Here is an 18115-nt window from a genome sequence, read left to right on the forward strand (position 1 = left end):
TAAGTTTTAGATTAAAAAAGATAGTATCTCTTTCCTTATTCTAGGATATCAGAAGCAGATGTCTTATAAGAATCATGATGGATCATATAGTACTTTTGGATATAACGATGAGCAGAAAAATACATGGTCTGTATTTTTTATCATTTATTTTAATACTTAAATATTTCTAAATATATTCTTTAATGTAGATTTCTGGGAGTTTTATAGAAAGCATAGACCATCTCCAAATTATTTATATTCAAGCCAACACACACACAACACATTCTTTTAATAGGATATAGGTTCAAGAATTTATAGAATTTTTATCTTTTACTTAACACAAAATGCATGTTTTAAATAAGAAAATCACTAAGCAAAAGACAGTAACTGAGCATTTCCAGTTAAGGGATGTGAAACTATTTTGTTGTATAAACAAATTATCCCAGTGGAAACATTAATATCATCCCAACTCACCAGCAAAGATTCAACATTCCTTCTGCTAACATAATTTCACACAGACATTAACTGTATAGACACGCAGGCTCTAATGAAATCAGAAAAATGCATAGGGCAGTTGATAGATATTTGCTGTAAAAGTGAAAAAAACACCTAAACAAAATATAAGTATAAGTTGTGCTGTTATTTTAAACCTAAAAAATGATGACTTTGAGAAGCAAGTTATAAAATTTATTCCTTGTAGGATTAATTATTCAAACATATATTATCTCACTACTGTGTCCCGGGAACAATAAATCCTTGAGGCACAAACTGATATGCTCTCATTACAATAATAACTACTATTTCTTTTGTAATCAAATGTGATTAGTTCTCCTGACAATCCAGTAGAGCAGATAACAGGATAATATTCACATTACAAATGAAGAAGCAGAAACACTATTAATTTTCTAGGGCTACACAGATTTGGTAGCTGAAACAACAGAAATTTACTCTCCATGTATTCTGGAATGTAGAAATTTGAAATCAAAACCTTGGCGGGACTGACTTGTGAGGCCTCTCTTCTCAGCTGGGAGGTGGCCACCTTTTTCCTGTTTCACATGGTCTGTTTCCTGAGTGTCCAAATTTCCTTTTTTGTAAGAATACTAATCCCATTGGGTTAGAATCTATGGAGATGACCTCATTTTAACTTCACTTTAAGGCCCCATTTCCAAAACTGGTCACATTCTAGAGGTTGAAACTTTAGCATATGTATTATGAAAGAAGCACCGTTCAGCCCATACACTCAGAGATTATTAAATAATTTTCCAAACTCACTATTAACCATGTGACAGAATTTTAGTATCTTTCCAGAATCTGATCTCTTACTCATTATGTTATTTTGCCTGGAAATAATAAATGATCCTTGATCTCAGGGAGTCTGTAGTATATTAGTGAGGGATAAGAAAGCACTTTAGAACACAATGTAACAAAAGGTACAATAGAATGATGCACATAATGCTGTGGGAGCTAATAAAACAAAGTGACAATGCCCAGAAACTGTGTCAAACAATGCTTGAACTACAGGAAACGAATGTCATGCACACAGGAGAACCTGACCTAGTACTATCTGTAAGGAAAGCCACTCTGCATGCGCATCACTTGTGTGTGGATAAATCACTTTCAAGTCACTTATTATATGTCAAAACATCACATCTGCTTCATCATGGCTGTTAATTTTTGTAGTTAAAACAGTTTTTAATGTCTAGTGCCTTTCCAAATGTTACATGCTATAAAGAGAAAAATGGGGACATCACAGAGGAGGCATCTCTTCATCTGGGACACAGATGATGAATGGGGAGGAGGAAGAGACATGTAACCAAATGCTTCACTTTTGAAAGACATGGATAATTTACAGTCATACATTAGGCTGGAATTTGGGGAAGGAATTTTTCAGGATGTGAAGTTCAAAAATGCAGTTGCAATAAACCACTAATTTTAATGAAAATTTGACTCCCAATGCTGATTATAAACATGCTTTGTATGTGGTTCTTTTCAGGCTTACAGCATTTGTATACAAGTCGTTTGCGCAAGCCCGACGCTATATTTATATTGATGACAAAGTACAGTCTCAGACCCTTATTTGGCTTCTAAGTATTCAGAAATCAGATGGTTGCTTTTCAAATTTTGGCAATAATTTCAACAATGCTTTGAAGGTATTGAAGGATTTCTGCCTGTCGGTTTTCATTTCTGTTGTCAAGATCATTTAATGAATCCCGTGTATCCTTGATGAAATTGATAGAAATTACTAAACTAAAATTTCTATTGGTATAAATCATTATCTTGAAAATTCATATTTTAACAAATAAACAATTTTCCTTCAGTCAGATTTTAAACTCTAGAAGATTCTAACAGTGTTTATGGTGTTTAGGGTGGGGTGCTATGGCAGAATTACTAGTAGTGAAAGTAAAAATAATTAGAGAACCTAATTACTAATATTTCAATGCCTTATCATTCAGAGAAGTTCTTTTATTTATATTATTTCATTATTAGGATCTAATTTGTTTATTTTTTATTTGTTAAAATCTTCAAGCTAAATGTTCATGAATAAATTTGTCTTTCTGAAGTTTTCCTAAGTTAACATTTTTCTGCATAACTATTATAGAGGTACTTATTTATTGAAAATGAACAGAAATTTAATGTAAGAAATTAATATTATCCTGTGTCAACAACTCAGAGATAACCACCTTTAATGTTGTGACAATATTTCCCTTCAGTCTTTTTTTCTAATACTATATGAACATAATTGAGATTATCCTTTCCTGAGTTTTTAATTCTTCTATTTTGAAGCCTAACATTATATTTAATGACTCCTCCATGGCATCACAATAATAAAAGCATAAAATTGACTGGTTTATATATGGATAAAGCATATATCAGCAGGTCTATCATATGGATAAAGCATAAATCGTTTACATCATTTGTTGATATTTTGTTGAACTTTTAATAATGTTGAAGAAACTCAATCAAGAGTTGTATAAACATTCCTTTAGTGCATAAATATGTGCCTCAAGGTTATTATTGACTTGGAATATATATCTAGAAGTGAAATTTTTTAAGATTCTAAAATAATGTCACTAGATTGATCTTTAGTACAGTTGTGCCAATTTACATTACTTCTACAAAGGGAGTATCTATCTGACTTATAATACTGCAAATATGAAAAAATTCTTCAGAAATACAGGAAATGTCCTAGTCATTTTCCCATTGCTGGAACAAAATACCAACCCCTGATACTTAGAGAAAGAGAAATTTATTTTGGCTCATGGTTTCAGTTAAGGACTCCAAAGCAGAAATAGCACAGTAGAAGGACTTGCCAAGTGGGATCAAGAGGCGGAAAGAGTGGGGAAGGAGGGAAGGCACAGAGATGAGCAAAAGGAATTGAGATATGTTGTGTACATGTACCAGCTTCCCACAAGGAATGTAAACGTTATATACAACACACATGCACTAAAATTCTAAAATAATGAAAAAGAAAGGCATAACGAGGAAAATGTGCTCAATCCAGGGCAACCAGATATCATAGAGGACTCTGGCACATCAGTCCACCCTTCCAGGTCACAGCCCTACGGGGCCCACCACCAACCAGTGCCCAATCCTAGAAGCACATTCAGGTACTGACCTCATTGATGATAAGTTCAGCTTCCTCATTACCAGTCACCCTCCAAGCATATGAAACACTGGAAACATTGTAGAAATAAGCCTTAACAGAGCACAGAACAAAGGACCATTCTCTGCCTGTTTCTGTTTACTAATTAATTGTTTCAGAAAACAAGTATTTTTCACGTTAAATTTCAGTTTGCATTTTCCCTTTTGTAATAGCCCATTAAACTTTAAGGGTAACTGTGATTTTATTTATAACTAATATCATTGACCTGCTAGAATTTATTTTATTCCTTTGTGTGGTTTATCTATGGTTTATTTCCATATTCTAAGTAGTTCACTACCTAAAACACCTCTGTTAATCAATCAATATTGTCTGTATTTATTGATTTTTGAGAATTTTTTATGTTGCTTTTGTACTTACCAGGATTTCTTTCTATTCTAGTTGTTCCATTGATGAATATACTGGGGTTTTTTCATGCTGTATTATTTTATTATACTATTATTCATGCATTTTCCATAACACTTCTCATATTATGTCTAAACTGAGGGTGAGGTTGAGGAATGGGTATTTTGCCAGACATTCTATTGCCTCCTTTCATTCCAGATGTCTTCTTAGTCTTATAAATAATTTATATACATTATGCTTCTATTTGTATAAATTTCTTACATTTTCACTCACTATTTTATCATTTTATGAATAGTAGCTTGTAAGGATATGAAAAACTTCACACTCCCCCAAAAAAAGTGTGAAAAGAATTCAAGCATAATGATGCACACTTTTAGTTCCAGCTCCTCCAAAGGGTAAGGAAAGAGAATTACAAGTTCAAGTCCAGCCTGAACAACTTATTGGAGCCCCATCTCAAAAATAAAAAGGAGGCTGGCTGTAGCTCAGTAGTAGTGTGCCCTTGGTTTTGATCCCTGGTACCCACCCCCCAAATAAAAAAGGAAATAACCAATCTGAGTTTTCAAAGTGCATTGCATTTCTAAAGAAAGATGTCCCTTCCTCTGAATTCTGTGAAACTCACTTGTTACCCCTGTGCTTTATTCAGGGAGAAGAAGATAATAAAATCTCTCTCACTGCTTACGTCGTTAATGCCCTGCTTGAAGCAGGTCACCCAGTCTCAGTAAGTAACCCATGGTGATACCACTAACTTGCCTCTTATAAATCCAAAGCATCTTTTGCCATCAATATAATAGCAAGAGCTATACTTTATATTTATAGCTATCACAAAGTGATGTCAAACCAATACCTTTCTCAATCAATCCAACCATGCAGGAACTGTTCTTAGTTCTGTGTATCAAAAGATGAAAATGCAAAAATCAAGTAAATGTGTTCATTAGTACTTTGAACATTTCAACACAGACAAGATTCATTCCTGATTCTTTCCTGTGATTAGCATACTTTCATTTGTGTTTTCATATATGTATTGAGGTGCACAAATGACTTTTCTTTCCTTTGTAGTTTGTAGCAGTTCAAAAGGGTCTTCAATGCCTAGAGGATGCATCTCACAAGGGAGATTTGACCACATATGACCAGGCTCTCTTGACCTACACTTTCACTTTAGTAGGCAATGAAGACAAAAGAGAATTCTTCTTCAATGAGCTGAGAAAAAAGGCAAAGAAAGTAGGTGAGTGACCTCCTCCATTCTTGGAGTGAGATGTTGAACAAGTAAAATGGCTAGTGGTGGTACAATTATCAGCGCTTGGTATTTGTTTGTTTCACATTGTCGGTTTCACACTTCCTCAAGTGTCACCTGTTTGCCCACACACATGTATCTTATGCTTTGACAAAGGCACTACTGACATCCTTTTACTTTTCCCCCAGGTGGCGCAGTCTACTGGGAAGTGAAAGAGTCATCCTCTTTCTATAACCACTGGGCTTCCTCTGCAAACATAGAAACGAACAGTTACATCCTGCTAGCTTTCCTTTCTAAGCCAGGGCTGACTTCGGAAGAGCTATCCTACAGTTCGCAGATAGTGCAATGGGTGGCAAAGCAGCAAAATTCCCGCGGAGGTTTCTCCTCCACCAAGGTAACTTACATATATTTTTAAATCTCTAAATGCCAAAACGTTGAGGATCTTCTTTGCATTGACACTATTGGCCTTTGAATGTACACATTATGTTTATCTAACCAGGTAGATTTGTTATCACTATTAAACTTGCTATTTATTAATTTGCCATATTTTAAGATTATGGAAAATATGATTCTTTTAACCTGTTAACAGTTTCTAAGTATTTATTCAAAAATTTATTTTTATTCAATTATTAAATGGAAATTTAAATATCTACCTGCTAAATTTTCTAGGAAAAATTAAAGGCTATCAGAAAAGTGGCATCAGTGAATTATTATGATCAACATGAGAATAATTTTCACTATATGGCTTCAAAATCATTTGCATACTCTCTTTTGATCTGATGCAATAAAAGCAGTAACTCATTCTGAGTAGTAAATAAATCTTCATGGGGTCTACTTACATGGAATATGGTTTTTTTCTTTTTATTATGTTTTTCTTTTTTAAAATCCTTTGTACTTCCCGTGTGATGAATCACCAGATCATACATTTCCTACTAAGAGTCTAAGTCTTTTTCTTGATCATTTATAAGACTTTTGGATAAAGATTGTAGCTATGCTACACCTAACACCCTATCCAAGTTCTCATCATCCTGAGGCTGTGCAGCAGGCTATTTTCTTTTCATTTTTGCTTCAATTAATAATGCTGTTCAAGGTTTTCACTCTAATACTACTCTAAGACTAGCATTTAAACAAAAAAAATAAACAAATACATATCTGCATTTTCTGTATTTTTGGATTAACTACATTTCAATTATTCATCAATTTATGATGTATGTGAATATAAATTTATTGTAAGCTGAAACCCAGCCTGATATTTTAAAAGGTCAATGGAATATCTGTGTTATATACATCATTTATTTAGCCAGTTGTTTAAAATGCTTCTCTTAGTGGAAAATGCAATTTAAAATATTTTCTTGTCTTTTTAAGCTTTTTATTTTTTCCACAGATTGTTTGGCCTTGTATTTTTAAATATCTGGGAAAACAAAGCCTGACTCTGTAGACATTTTTTTATTTTTATTTATTTATTTATTTGTATCAAGAATTGAACTGAGGACCTTGCACTTGCCAGGCAGGTGCTTGTGCTGCTGAGCTATATCCACAGCCCTAGACATTTTTTAGAAATGTCCTCAGCTCTTCTTATATTTTTATTCTATCTGATAATGTTTCCGTCTGAATTAAAGAATCAAACGGAAATTTTCCCAAAAGCTTCATTTATTTTTGATAAAGTATACAAAGTATAGTTCACAAAATAATTTTTAAATTCCAAAAACAGATAGCATTTTAAATTAACTTTCAATGGCTAACATTTATATTGAACTTGGATTTCAGAGTCCTAGGACGTTCTCTCTAATATCATTTCTGTCATTATCATTTTAGGACACCGTGGTTGCTCTCCAAGCTCTGACGCTATTCCAAACACTCACATTTTCTAAAAACAGACACAATTCAGTGCAGATTTTCTCTGACAGATCATTTAATAGGTCCTTCTTAGTAAATGATGAGAATCGCCTGGTACCACTAGAGATTTTAATGCCAGAACCTTCAGGACAGTTCACTGTGAAAGTGAGTGGCAACGGCTGTGTATACGTACAGGTAAATTGGGGCTTTTTCTTTCCTTTGCATTTTAAAGTAAATTAGCATCATCATAAGGTAGTCACTGTGCATCTCCAAAACACTCCATCTTGTAACTACAAAGCCTTCGTCATAGCTAACCCAAACTGATAATGATTTGTAATATAAAATAATTAATTATCCCTAGTGTACTTTGTCTTTTTTTTTCCAAACCAGGATTCATTTAAAAACTTGCTTTGCAATTGTCTATTGTACTTGGTAAATATCCTTTAATTTTGTATATCTACCAAGTTTTATGTTTTTCTCGTTTTACATAAACTTTTTGAGGTATCAGGAAGTTGTGTTGTAGAATGTCTGGATTTTTCAGATTGTTTTCTTTTTGATGTCATTGAATGTGTTGCCTCTTCTGTGTGTTTTCTGTAAGCTAAGGTTAGCTCTATATTCTCTTACATTCAGAGGTGTATCATTACCAATGATGTTACATTTTCATTTGGCTTTATTTTAGTTTTTTTTTTTTTTAATTTCTTTTTAGATGCTGAGGTTCAAATCCAGGGCCTCACATTTGCTAGGCAAGTGAGTTACCATTTAGCTCCAGGCCCAACCCTTAGTGATACTACATTTGATCATTGTTTTAAGACAGTGGCAGGCATATTTCTTCACAAAAGACGCTTTCTTATTCTTCCTTCCACCTGAAAGAGCTTAAAATATTACATTGGAACCGTGCAAATATCTAATGCTACAACAATTTCCACCTATAATTCCTTTTTTCCACTTCTTAAAATTTAAAAATAAAAAGGTTAGAAATGATACAGAATTTCAAAATAGTAGAAAATTAGGAAGAGTTAATATCTTAATTATCTTAGAAGTAATGGTTCAGATTACAAGATTTAGGCGTGAAAAAAATGATCAAGCAGTCCACCTTCAATTCATGTGATAAGGACATTTGCCTGAATTAACCATTTCATTAAGGACTATCACATGGAAATTACTCCAAGTCTTTCAAGCCTTTTGCCTTTATTTAATTGACATTATCGCATTATGTAAATATGCTAGATGATCTTTAATTAGAATCTTGTGAATACACATTTGAGTTATTGTCTTCTTTCCCTATTACAGTAGAACTGTATTGAATACTATGCATACTTTACCTCATATTAGGACAGATGTATCTTAAAGTTATATTTCTAGAAGTACAATTATTAAGTCACATCAAATTTTTAACCAAGCCTATTTCCAATTCATACTATATATTACCCCAATTTTCCTTGTATTTCATTGTTCAAACTACTTGTATTCATTTACCTTAATTACTGTCATTCCAAAATTATAATAATTTCATAATTATTTAAAGTAATGCCAGAACTTGGAGAGTCTGAGCCAGGTAGATGGTAGTGTTTGAGCTCAGTGTAGGCAAATTAGTGATTTAGTGAGACTGTGCCTCAAAATAAAGATGACTAGGGATGCAGCTCAGTGTGAAGATCCTGTATTCAATCCCTAGTACTACAATAAATAAATAAATAGATAAATTTTAATTTTAAAGAGGACTAGAGATGTACTTGAGTGTGAAGGCTTTGAGTTCAGTTCCAAATACTAAAAAAAATGAGTTTCTTGAGCCTGATATCAGATCAATTCTTTACCAAAAGACAACCTATATTCATGAACTCTGTAAGTTTTGACATTTTTTATCTCCCTGTACTTTATTTTTGTCCTTTTTTTTGTTTTGTTTTGTTTTGTTTTGTCTTTTTCTTTTTTATCGGTACCAGGGATCGAACTCAGGACTGCCTGCTTGCAAGGCAGGCGCTTATGCCACTGAGCTAAATCCCCAGCCCCTATTTTTGTCCTTTCTAAAATGTAAGCTAAAAATAGTATGTACCTGACAGGGTACTGGAAACATAAAAGGAATTATTACATTTAAATCACTTAACAGGAAGCATATATTTTGAGCTTAAAAATTGATAAAAAGAGATGCTACTGGTATGCAAAAGAGGAAATATAGAGGCAAAAATTGACTTATAGTTTAATTTGAAACTTTAATAGAGTGGTAAGAAAGACAGTAATATTTTAGGTAGTAATCAACATTTTCTATATTTATTTAAGGCAACTCTGAGGTACAACATCCTACTGCCTAAGAAGTCATCTGGATTTTCCCTTTCTGTGAATACAGCCAACGCCATCTGCAGAGGATTGTTTCGTACAAAGTTTGACCTTATTGTCTCAGCCAGGTAATAACCTTCATTTTTAGACTTTACTACATCTCTGCCTCTAATTCAGATAGCCTTTTGTCTAGGCCTCAATTGAAAACACAATTCAATCATTTTATGAAAGAGATTGGCTTAAATTCTAGAGAAAGTTATATTTCATCTTGTTTAATTTGCCTAGATTGTGTAAGATGATTCTAGATGGAAAAATAAATGCAGCTGCAAAATATATAGACTAGGAGGGACCAAAAGAAATTGCAAGAAAAATTTATATATTCCCCTTTAAGAGGTGTTTTCCTCTAAATTTTCTAACTTACAAATCAACATATTATAGGATCTTAATTTTGAAACCCAAAATTGCCAAACAAGAATAAGTCAATTTCAACTTTCTGTGTCTACTTCCAAATAGATTGAAATGTGTATTCCTTCATTTTGGTAGACCACTAATTTCAGCTTATTATAAGAATATTCCAATCTCTGAACAATATATCTTATAAAAGATAGGGTACAATAACCTTTCTTCTATGCAAATACATTTTTGTTGACACTTTTTTCTTAAATAGTTATTAACATTTGCCTGAATTGTAAATTTTATATTTTTCTTTAAAAAAGTTATTCTGGAAAACGTGACTCTTCCAATATGGCAATCATTGATGTGAAGATGCTTTCAGGATATGTTCCTGACAGATCATCAGTTCAGAAGGTAAAGATTTAAAAGTTCTTAATTAAAATAAATTCAGAATAGCCATAATTTGTTACTCTCTGCTTTGTATAATGGCTGTTAATTGTATAAAAATAAAAAACACAGTTTTCTGTCTTAAGGAAGGAAATTTTATTCACATCTGTATCTTGTGGTATATTATTTAAGGTTCTCAAATTTATTTGTATTCTTATATCATTAAAACAGTTAATCAGGAAAAAAATAAAGCAAGTATCCCATAGCTATCATCCTACTCAATGGTGGGGAAGTTGGAAGCTTTCCTTCTAAACTCAAGGACAAGGATGTCAATTTATACCACTTCTATGAACATAATACTGAAAGTTCCAATCAGCGCATTAGACAAGAAAAAGAAATAAAAGGCATTATACAGGAAAATAAGTAATATTTTTCTTTATACTGATGCTATAGTCTTGCATATAAAGAATCCTTAAAACTATCCAAAAAATGTATTAGAACTGGTAAGCAAATTAAATTGCAGGTTATAAAATCAACATATAAAAATCAGTAATATATTTATACATTAACAACAAATTATCTAAAGAAAGAATAAAGTTGTTTTTGGTCTTATAGAGACAGGATCTCATTCTGCAGTTCAGTTGGCTTTGAACTCACTTTGTAGCCCAAGCTGGTTTGAACTTGCAGTGCTCTTTCTGCCTCAGCCTTTGAGTGCTAGAATTACAGGCATGCACCACCACACCCGACTGAAGAAAGAAATTTTTAAAAGTTTGAAAAACTTAGAAACTCTCCCAACTTACAGCACTGTCAATCAATCAATCAATAAAATACTTAAGAATAAACTTAACCAACGAGTTAAAAAGTCTATACACTGTAAACTATACAAAGTTAATGAAAGAAATTGAAGAAAACACAAATAACTGGAAACATAGCCTATGTTCAGGGACTTGAAAAAATAATACTGCTAAAATACGCCCAAAACAATCTATGGAGTCAATGTAATCACTATCAAAGTTCCAATGGCTTGCTTAACAGAAATAGGGAAAAAAATCTTAAAATTTGTATTTCAGAGATTGCATTTCAAATCTGTATTTTCAAAGAAATAACCCTGAAGAGTTAAAGCATTCTTAAGAAAAAAAAACCCAGAGACAAGCACTCCCTGATTTCAAAATATATTATAAATCAATTGTAATAAAAACAAGATACTGTTATAAAAACAAACACACTGACCAGTGGAAAAGAAATACATTGAAGTATTTATAATCAATTGATTTTTTACAAGGATTTGAAGAACTCATAATAAGTAAAAAGCAGTCTCTCTACTAAGTGGTATTGGAAGCTGGACATGGCAGCGCTTGCCTGATATTGTAGCTCTTTGGGAGGCTGAAGTGGGGTGATTACAAATTCGAGCCCAACCTGGGCTGTTTAGTGATTTTTTGAGATCCTGTCTCCAAATAAAAAGAGCTGGAGATATAGCTCAGTATGAAGGCTCTGGCTTCAATTTCTACTGGAGCAAAAAAGAAAAAAAAAAGGTAATGAGAAAAATAGATATCACATCCTGTAAAATGAGATGAGACCCTTGTTTTCAGCCATAAAGGATAAATCTGAGTGATGTGTAGTAATAAGCCTGGCTTTTGAGATCATAATGCTAAGTGAAATTAAAGACAAAAGAACAGGCAGATAAATATTACATTATTTTTCTTAGGTAAGGAACTAAAATATAAGTTTAAAAGTAAAATAAAAGAGAAGTATTAAGAAACAGGGAGGTAGAGTTTTTGAATTTGGGAAGGAGAGATGAATGGCGAAGAAAGAGGAAGTAAAAATGATCAGGATGTTTATGCATGTGTACAATTCCCCAGATATATATAATCATTATACGTTACAAAACCACACCAAAAATGAAAAAATAAAAATTCATCTCAAAATGTACAAAAGACTCAAGTCATGTTGAAGGAAACAAAAGGGGAAAGCTGGGCAGTGACTTCTCATACAAGAAATAAAAGCAAAACTGGATAAATAGAATTGCGTCAAGCTAAAAACTCTCTGCACCTCAATCGACAAAATAAAAAGAAAAGCAGTCAGCATATTTCTGAAAAAATGCTCAGGAGCTCTACTCACTGGAGGAATGCATATTAAAACTACAATGAAGTATCACCTCCCCACTATTAGAATGTTATCCAAAAGGTGAAGGATAATAAATGTGAGCAGAGATGGGGAGAAAAGGAAGCTCCCGCAACTGCTGGTGGGAATGTAAATTAGTACACAGCCATTTTGGAAAATAGTACAGAGGTTTCTGTACAAAGTAAAAATAGCATTACTATATGACCTAGCAATCTACATGTGGAAAAATACCCAGAACAACTGCACTACCGTGCTTGTAACGTAGAGGCAAACTGCATAGATAAATGGAGAAAGAAAATGTGTAGATAGGCACATTGAAATACCATGAGGCTTTATAAAAGATGGCAATTCTGTCATTTGAATACAGCACAGATGCAACTTATTGGGGTATTATGTTTAGTGAAGTAAGCCAGAAACAGAAAGACAAATATCACCGTATTTCATTTCTGTGTAGTCTAAAAAAAAATGATCTCCTAGGAACAGAGAGTAGTAAAGTGTTTACCAAAGAGAAGGAGGACAAAGGAAAGAGGAATAATGGTGACCAAAAGTTCATTTTAACTAAACTGAAAGTATAAATGTTATTAACATAATGACCTGATTAATAATGTATTTTTTAAATTGCTGAAAGGTTTTTAACATCCTCAACACAAAAAAATGGAAAGTTGGTGAGATTTGCTAATTATCTTGATTGAATCTCTTAAAGTGTATAGATAGACAAAAAAATCAAGTTACCCCAAAAATATGCACAAATTAATGTTTAATTTTAATATTATAATGTTTAATATTAATATATTGTGAATTTTATTATCCTAATTATTGAAAATTAGAAACAAATATTTAGCCAGGTTTCTCAAAAAAAGCCAAATAAAAGAATCTTAAAGGTTACTGTTCATTGTTGAATGTTGCAAATATTTGCAAACATGCAAAAAATCACCAAATTAAAGTGGAATATTTTTATTTTTATTTTTGGTTAGCTAACTATTTGTTATCACTCGCTCCCTAAATTTTCAGTACATCTTTCTCTCCTTATTTTTAGCTTCAAGACGATGGCAAAGTACAGCGAGTGGAAATTAAAGCCACCCACGTCTTTTTCTATCTACAAAATGTAAGTTTACTGTCATCATTCGGTTCATATATTGTATGTGCCTGAAGCACAATATAGTTTTCTTTCTGTTTTGCTTTATTTTTTTCCTAATATTTGCTTGTAAGAGAGTAGTACTGAATGATCATTGTTAAAATAATTCCAAATATTTGACATAGAGAGAAACCAATGGAATACACTTAATATTCATAATATTGATTTATTCCCAGGTTACTCAAAAGAAAATCCAGTTTTCATTCTCCATTGAACAAGAAGCACTTGTATCCAACAACAAGCCTGCATCTATTCAGCTCTATGATTACTATGCAACTGGTAAGAATTTCACTTAGTTTTAATGCCAGATATATTCTAAATTCAATTAGATACAAGACAATTTTCATTTTTTACCAATGTTATAATTCCTGTTTTTGAAATCTTTTTTCATGTTTGGTAACATTTCGTAACATTTAATACAAAATTCTTGAGTTTACAGCAAATAGATCTTGAGAGTTACTGTTTCTAAGAGAAACGTCAAGATTTTCCCTGTTATTTTTTTCACTAAAATGTTGGTTTAAATTACTAGAGAATAAATGTGAAGTAGGCTCTCTTTCTGAATAAATTATAGATTCATGCAAGACAGAGCTAATGGTTATGAATGTTGACATGCTGCTTACCCAATAGTGTGAGATAGAGAACATAAATTATATCTATCTCATAGAAAATAGGAGATGTTGTTAGAGAATTTGTGGAAATACTCTGATAAAGCATCTACGTATTACTCTTTGCAATTTGGTGGTGAGCCAAGTTGCTAATTTATGTTGCCTGGTTCAGAGTGGCTCAGCTCTATTCTGCATAAATTACTTCTATGCCTGTGGCCAACTGATAGATCAACTGGCTGGGTGACCTAGGACAACCCACTCCAGGGTCTCACAGGCAATATACTCTTGCTTAGAGAGTGGCTGGCTAGTTGCCAGCTGAGTTTACTTATTTTGATCTTTCATCCTTCAACAGACTAGGTTGGACATGTATCTATATATGTAATAAGCTCTCACCTGTTTATTCATATGTTGCCAAATACTGTGGTATTTTCAAGTAAGAAAGATTATAGAATTTGTGCTACTTTATCATGTAATGTCATGGATTTTAACAAGGTTTTTATTGTATTATTGCTTTGCTTGGAAAAATGAAATTCTTACTAATAACACAAAACAAATGGCAAGGTAAAAACTCTAAATTGGGTCTTTTGATTTGAAACTGAAGCTTATCAGTCCTCTTTTGCATTTCTGTAGATTAAATTATGCATATTAATAGATTAAAATATAGATCTAATAATGTTATCAATCAAAATATGAAAATGACAAGTTAATTTCAAGCCAGATTATAACATCCAATAAATGATTCATAGACTTTTCTTTAAAAAAACTATTTTCATATAGCTATACTGATAAGTAGTTCAGCAAACAAGGAGTGTTTATGTACAAATAATGCTTTACAAACTTTGGGTGCTCAGTCAATAAGTAAAACTTTGTTTCCATAAACCTCAATGACTGAGTTGTTTTCACTGTTCCTTCAACTGTTGAAATAATAAAGATTTTCTGCTTTAGAAAATTAAATGCTAATCTCAGGTTTTAACATACATCATGTACCTAAAACATTCAAGAACAGTGACATGCATATGCATGCAATGTGATAAGAATACAAATAGATGTGGAGGCTGTTAAGTGAGTAAATTATTTTATCACAGAGATAAGGGAGCTTATTTCTAAACAGAGATTATAAAGAAGCTTTCTTCTTCAGCACTGTTGTGAGACTGTTTCTTGTACAAATTGCTCTCTTCCAGATGAATTTGCAGTTGCAGAATATACCACACCGTGCAATCAGGTGTCCTCTGAAACCTTCTAGTTCTGGGATAAAGGAAATGAGATGAAAAAGAAAATGGCACTTTGGAACTGTGTGATGTATTAAGAGATTCTGTCCATTGTTTCAACCTAGAAAAGATTCAGAATCCCCAGAATGCTCAGAACTTCTAGCTCTCTCATAAACAGCATTCACCCTCAGTACACCACCACCAGCCCTATGCTGTCCACATGACCATCCTCCCTGGAATGCCGGTAGCCATCTTGGGAAGTGCAGATTAAATGGATGCAAGAGCAAAGTTCAACCTATGAAGACCAGAGCCACTAGACAAATGCACCTGTGTTCCAGCCTCTTGTCAGGGAGCTCTGAGAAACAATTCAGATACCTCTCATGATGTCCCCTGGAAATCAGCTTCCCATTTTCTCCTGGATAAGGCCCAGTAACCCCTAACTTAGCTTATATTTTCTTATACAGTCTCCTGATCTCCCATTCTTATTGCCTGAAATGAATGATCTAGAGTCCTCACCTTACCTTTTGCTTTCAGGAGAAGACAACGTATCACATCAATCACTGAATAAATAAAATGTCTTGCTGTATGTGGAATCATCTAATGCACTGATAACTTCATTCTGATAGGCATTTTGAATAAATTTTCTAGAAACCATACAAAAGAAAGACTTTCATAATATTTCAATATAAACAAATTTTTAAATAACTATTATTGAGTAAAACCTGACAATCTGTGTATCTTAACTTTAATTTCAAAATTAAATTTTCATTCTTGGTATAAACACATCATGGGAAAACCCATTCTCCCTCTCTGCCCATATTCCATTAACACTAGGAGGCTCAATTCTGAAAATACATCTAAAGAATTCCCTTGGATATAAAATATGTTTCTTAATTAGATCAAGCACTCATCGGTATAATTCTATTGAGCATATATATATATATATATATATCTACTATTTTTAAACACGTGTCTAAAAGTTTATAGTTATATGTTAGTATTCAGATTAAAGAATAAATTTGTGTTATTTTCAGGCCCAAAGTGTGAGGCTGTTACAGTAGCAATGGAAAACTAATGTACTGTCTCTCAAATACCTTAAATTAACTAAGTTCAGAATTTCAAATGTCACTCATGAACTTAAATTCCCCATAGCTTCAGTCCATGACTGCTTGCCCAAATCACACTAAAGGTACACTAAAGGTACAACATTCTTCAACGTGTCTTAATGCAGTTCTAAATCCTATTACACTTATTTCTCCCTGTTATCTTTTACACCCATCAGTAACACCTGTCACAATTGCCTCCAAAATCTATATTAAGGGAGGAATATAGCTTTAATTTCTTAATTTTCTTGATTCTCTTGGTGGTTTTCCACTACATTTCAACTAGCCATGGAGGCTTTAACTTATGCAAAATTTTGCATGACATACTGTCTGTCTAGGCCTCAAAATTACTGTTCTTCATTTTTCCTCTCTAATCATATTAACTTCTTTCAGTTCTTCTTGTAATCAAGAGGAGAAAATCACATGGCACTCCGTAAAAGGCAAAAATGTAGAGACAGTAGAGAGATCAATGGGTCAATGTTAAGGAAGGTAAAAGCAACAAGCAGAGAATAAATAGACACAAAATCTTACCAGTGGGACAGTGTTCTGTAAAGCACACATTTGAGAGATATTCTCTCTTTAGAAAATGTTCAGTGAATGATTCTGGAAAATAAACTTTTGAAAAAAATGATTGTGATGAAATTTTTGATCATTCTGAGAAATTTTGATTCATGGGACATTATAAGTAACTCAATATGATGTTTCTTTTTTAGTAAATTTTGAGCCCCAGAAGTGAAACTAAGGCTCTGTTTATCTCTATGAATTTCAAGGTTATTAAGGTTTAGATCTAAGATGTCCCCTGAAAGTCTCATTATGTTCACATTTTAGAAGGTGATAAGATCATGTAAGTGCTACACTCATTAGTCAGTTTACTCATTCATGAGTTCATAGCTTGCAAACAGCTTTTAGGAGGTGAGCCCTGTTGGAAGTGATGGGTCACAGGGCCATGACCTGGAAGGGTGTGCTCTCTTCCCCAGTTCTTTCTCCTCTCCTCTGTCCTTCTTCTCTTCCTCCTCCTACTCTTCCTCTTCTTTCTTCTCTTTCTTTTCTGTTTCTGTCTCTGTCTCTCTGTCTCTGTCTCTGTCTCTCTGTCTCTGTCTCTCTCCTTCCTGACTGCCATGGGGTGAGCCTCTTGTTGTACCATGCCCTTCTACCATGTCATTTCTCCCTTGTAGCCTGCCAGCCATATACTAAACCCTCTTAAGCCATGAACCAAAATAAACTTCCCCTCTTTAATTTTCAAATGTCAGAGTTTTTGTCTTGTGGTCCAACAGCCTATGGTTTTTCCCCATTATAATGTCACTCTGAACCCAACATTGGGCTTATGACAAAAGTAGTAAATCAGTACATCAGTGAACCCATGCTTCATCCTCTCACTGGCAGGATCCTCTTAAGTAGTTTTGTTTTCTGTATAATTTTCTACAGCTAGCACATCTGTCAAGTGAGAAGGTAGTTCAAGGGACTGACAGTTTTTGGGAAGTGTTTCCTCTATCTAAAGTGTGCCTTTAATAGAGAGTCACTGACATCTTCCAATGAGAGTTTCTCTGTTGGTGTCTCAGTAATTCTTGTTTGCCATAAAAGAATTAAACGATCTTGATAACAGTGTTCTGATGATCTATTTTTTCACTGTTTTCTGGAGGTAAATATTGATCTACCTTGGATAGAGTTTCTGAAACTACAGAAAGATTTCCATGAAAGTGAATAGCTTTGTTTTCATTTTTTATTTAAAGAAAAAAAAAACAAAACTAAAAGGGTACAAGTAATAGAGATTTTCAAAAAATAAACAGTAACAAATCACTAATTAATATATCACATATTGTCATCTTAGAAATAGTTCATCAAG

The 18115-nt window shown here is 33.1% G+C and overlaps 1 protein-coding gene across 1 annotated transcript in view; it reads left to right on the forward strand.

Moving 5' to 3' along the window:
- The window catches only part of LOC100728525 (ovostatin), a 65136-nt gene extending 48233 nt beyond the window's left edge, over nucleotides 1–16903 (forward strand). The window contains exons 25-35 of the mRNA XM_063238137.1: nucleotides 45–126; nucleotides 1973–2129; nucleotides 4629–4703; nucleotides 5042–5207; nucleotides 5405–5610; nucleotides 7032–7247; nucleotides 9324–9448; nucleotides 10037–10127; nucleotides 13258–13326; nucleotides 13533–13635; nucleotides 15143–16903. Coding sequence (XP_063094207.1) covers nucleotides 45–126; nucleotides 1973–2129; nucleotides 4629–4703; nucleotides 5042–5207; nucleotides 5405–5610; nucleotides 7032–7247; nucleotides 9324–9448; nucleotides 10037–10127; nucleotides 13258–13326; nucleotides 13533–13635; nucleotides 15143–15204 — 1352 coding nt within the window. The 3' untranslated portion in view covers nucleotides 15205–16903. The remainder of the gene's footprint in view (nucleotides 1–44; nucleotides 127–1972; nucleotides 2130–4628; nucleotides 4704–5041; nucleotides 5208–5404; nucleotides 5611–7031; nucleotides 7248–9323; nucleotides 9449–10036; nucleotides 10128–13257; nucleotides 13327–13532; nucleotides 13636–15142) is intronic.
- Nucleotides 16904–18115: the final 1212 nt, after the last annotated feature.

Source organism: Cavia porcellus, unplaced genomic scaffold, assembly GCF_034190915.1.
Source record: "Cavia porcellus strain 051 isolate PalLab524CR breed Dunkin Hartley unplaced genomic scaffold, mCavPor4.1 scaffold_27, whole genome shotgun sequence".
NCBI classification, from domain to species: domain Eukaryota; kingdom Metazoa; phylum Chordata; class Mammalia; order Rodentia; family Caviidae; genus Cavia; species Cavia porcellus.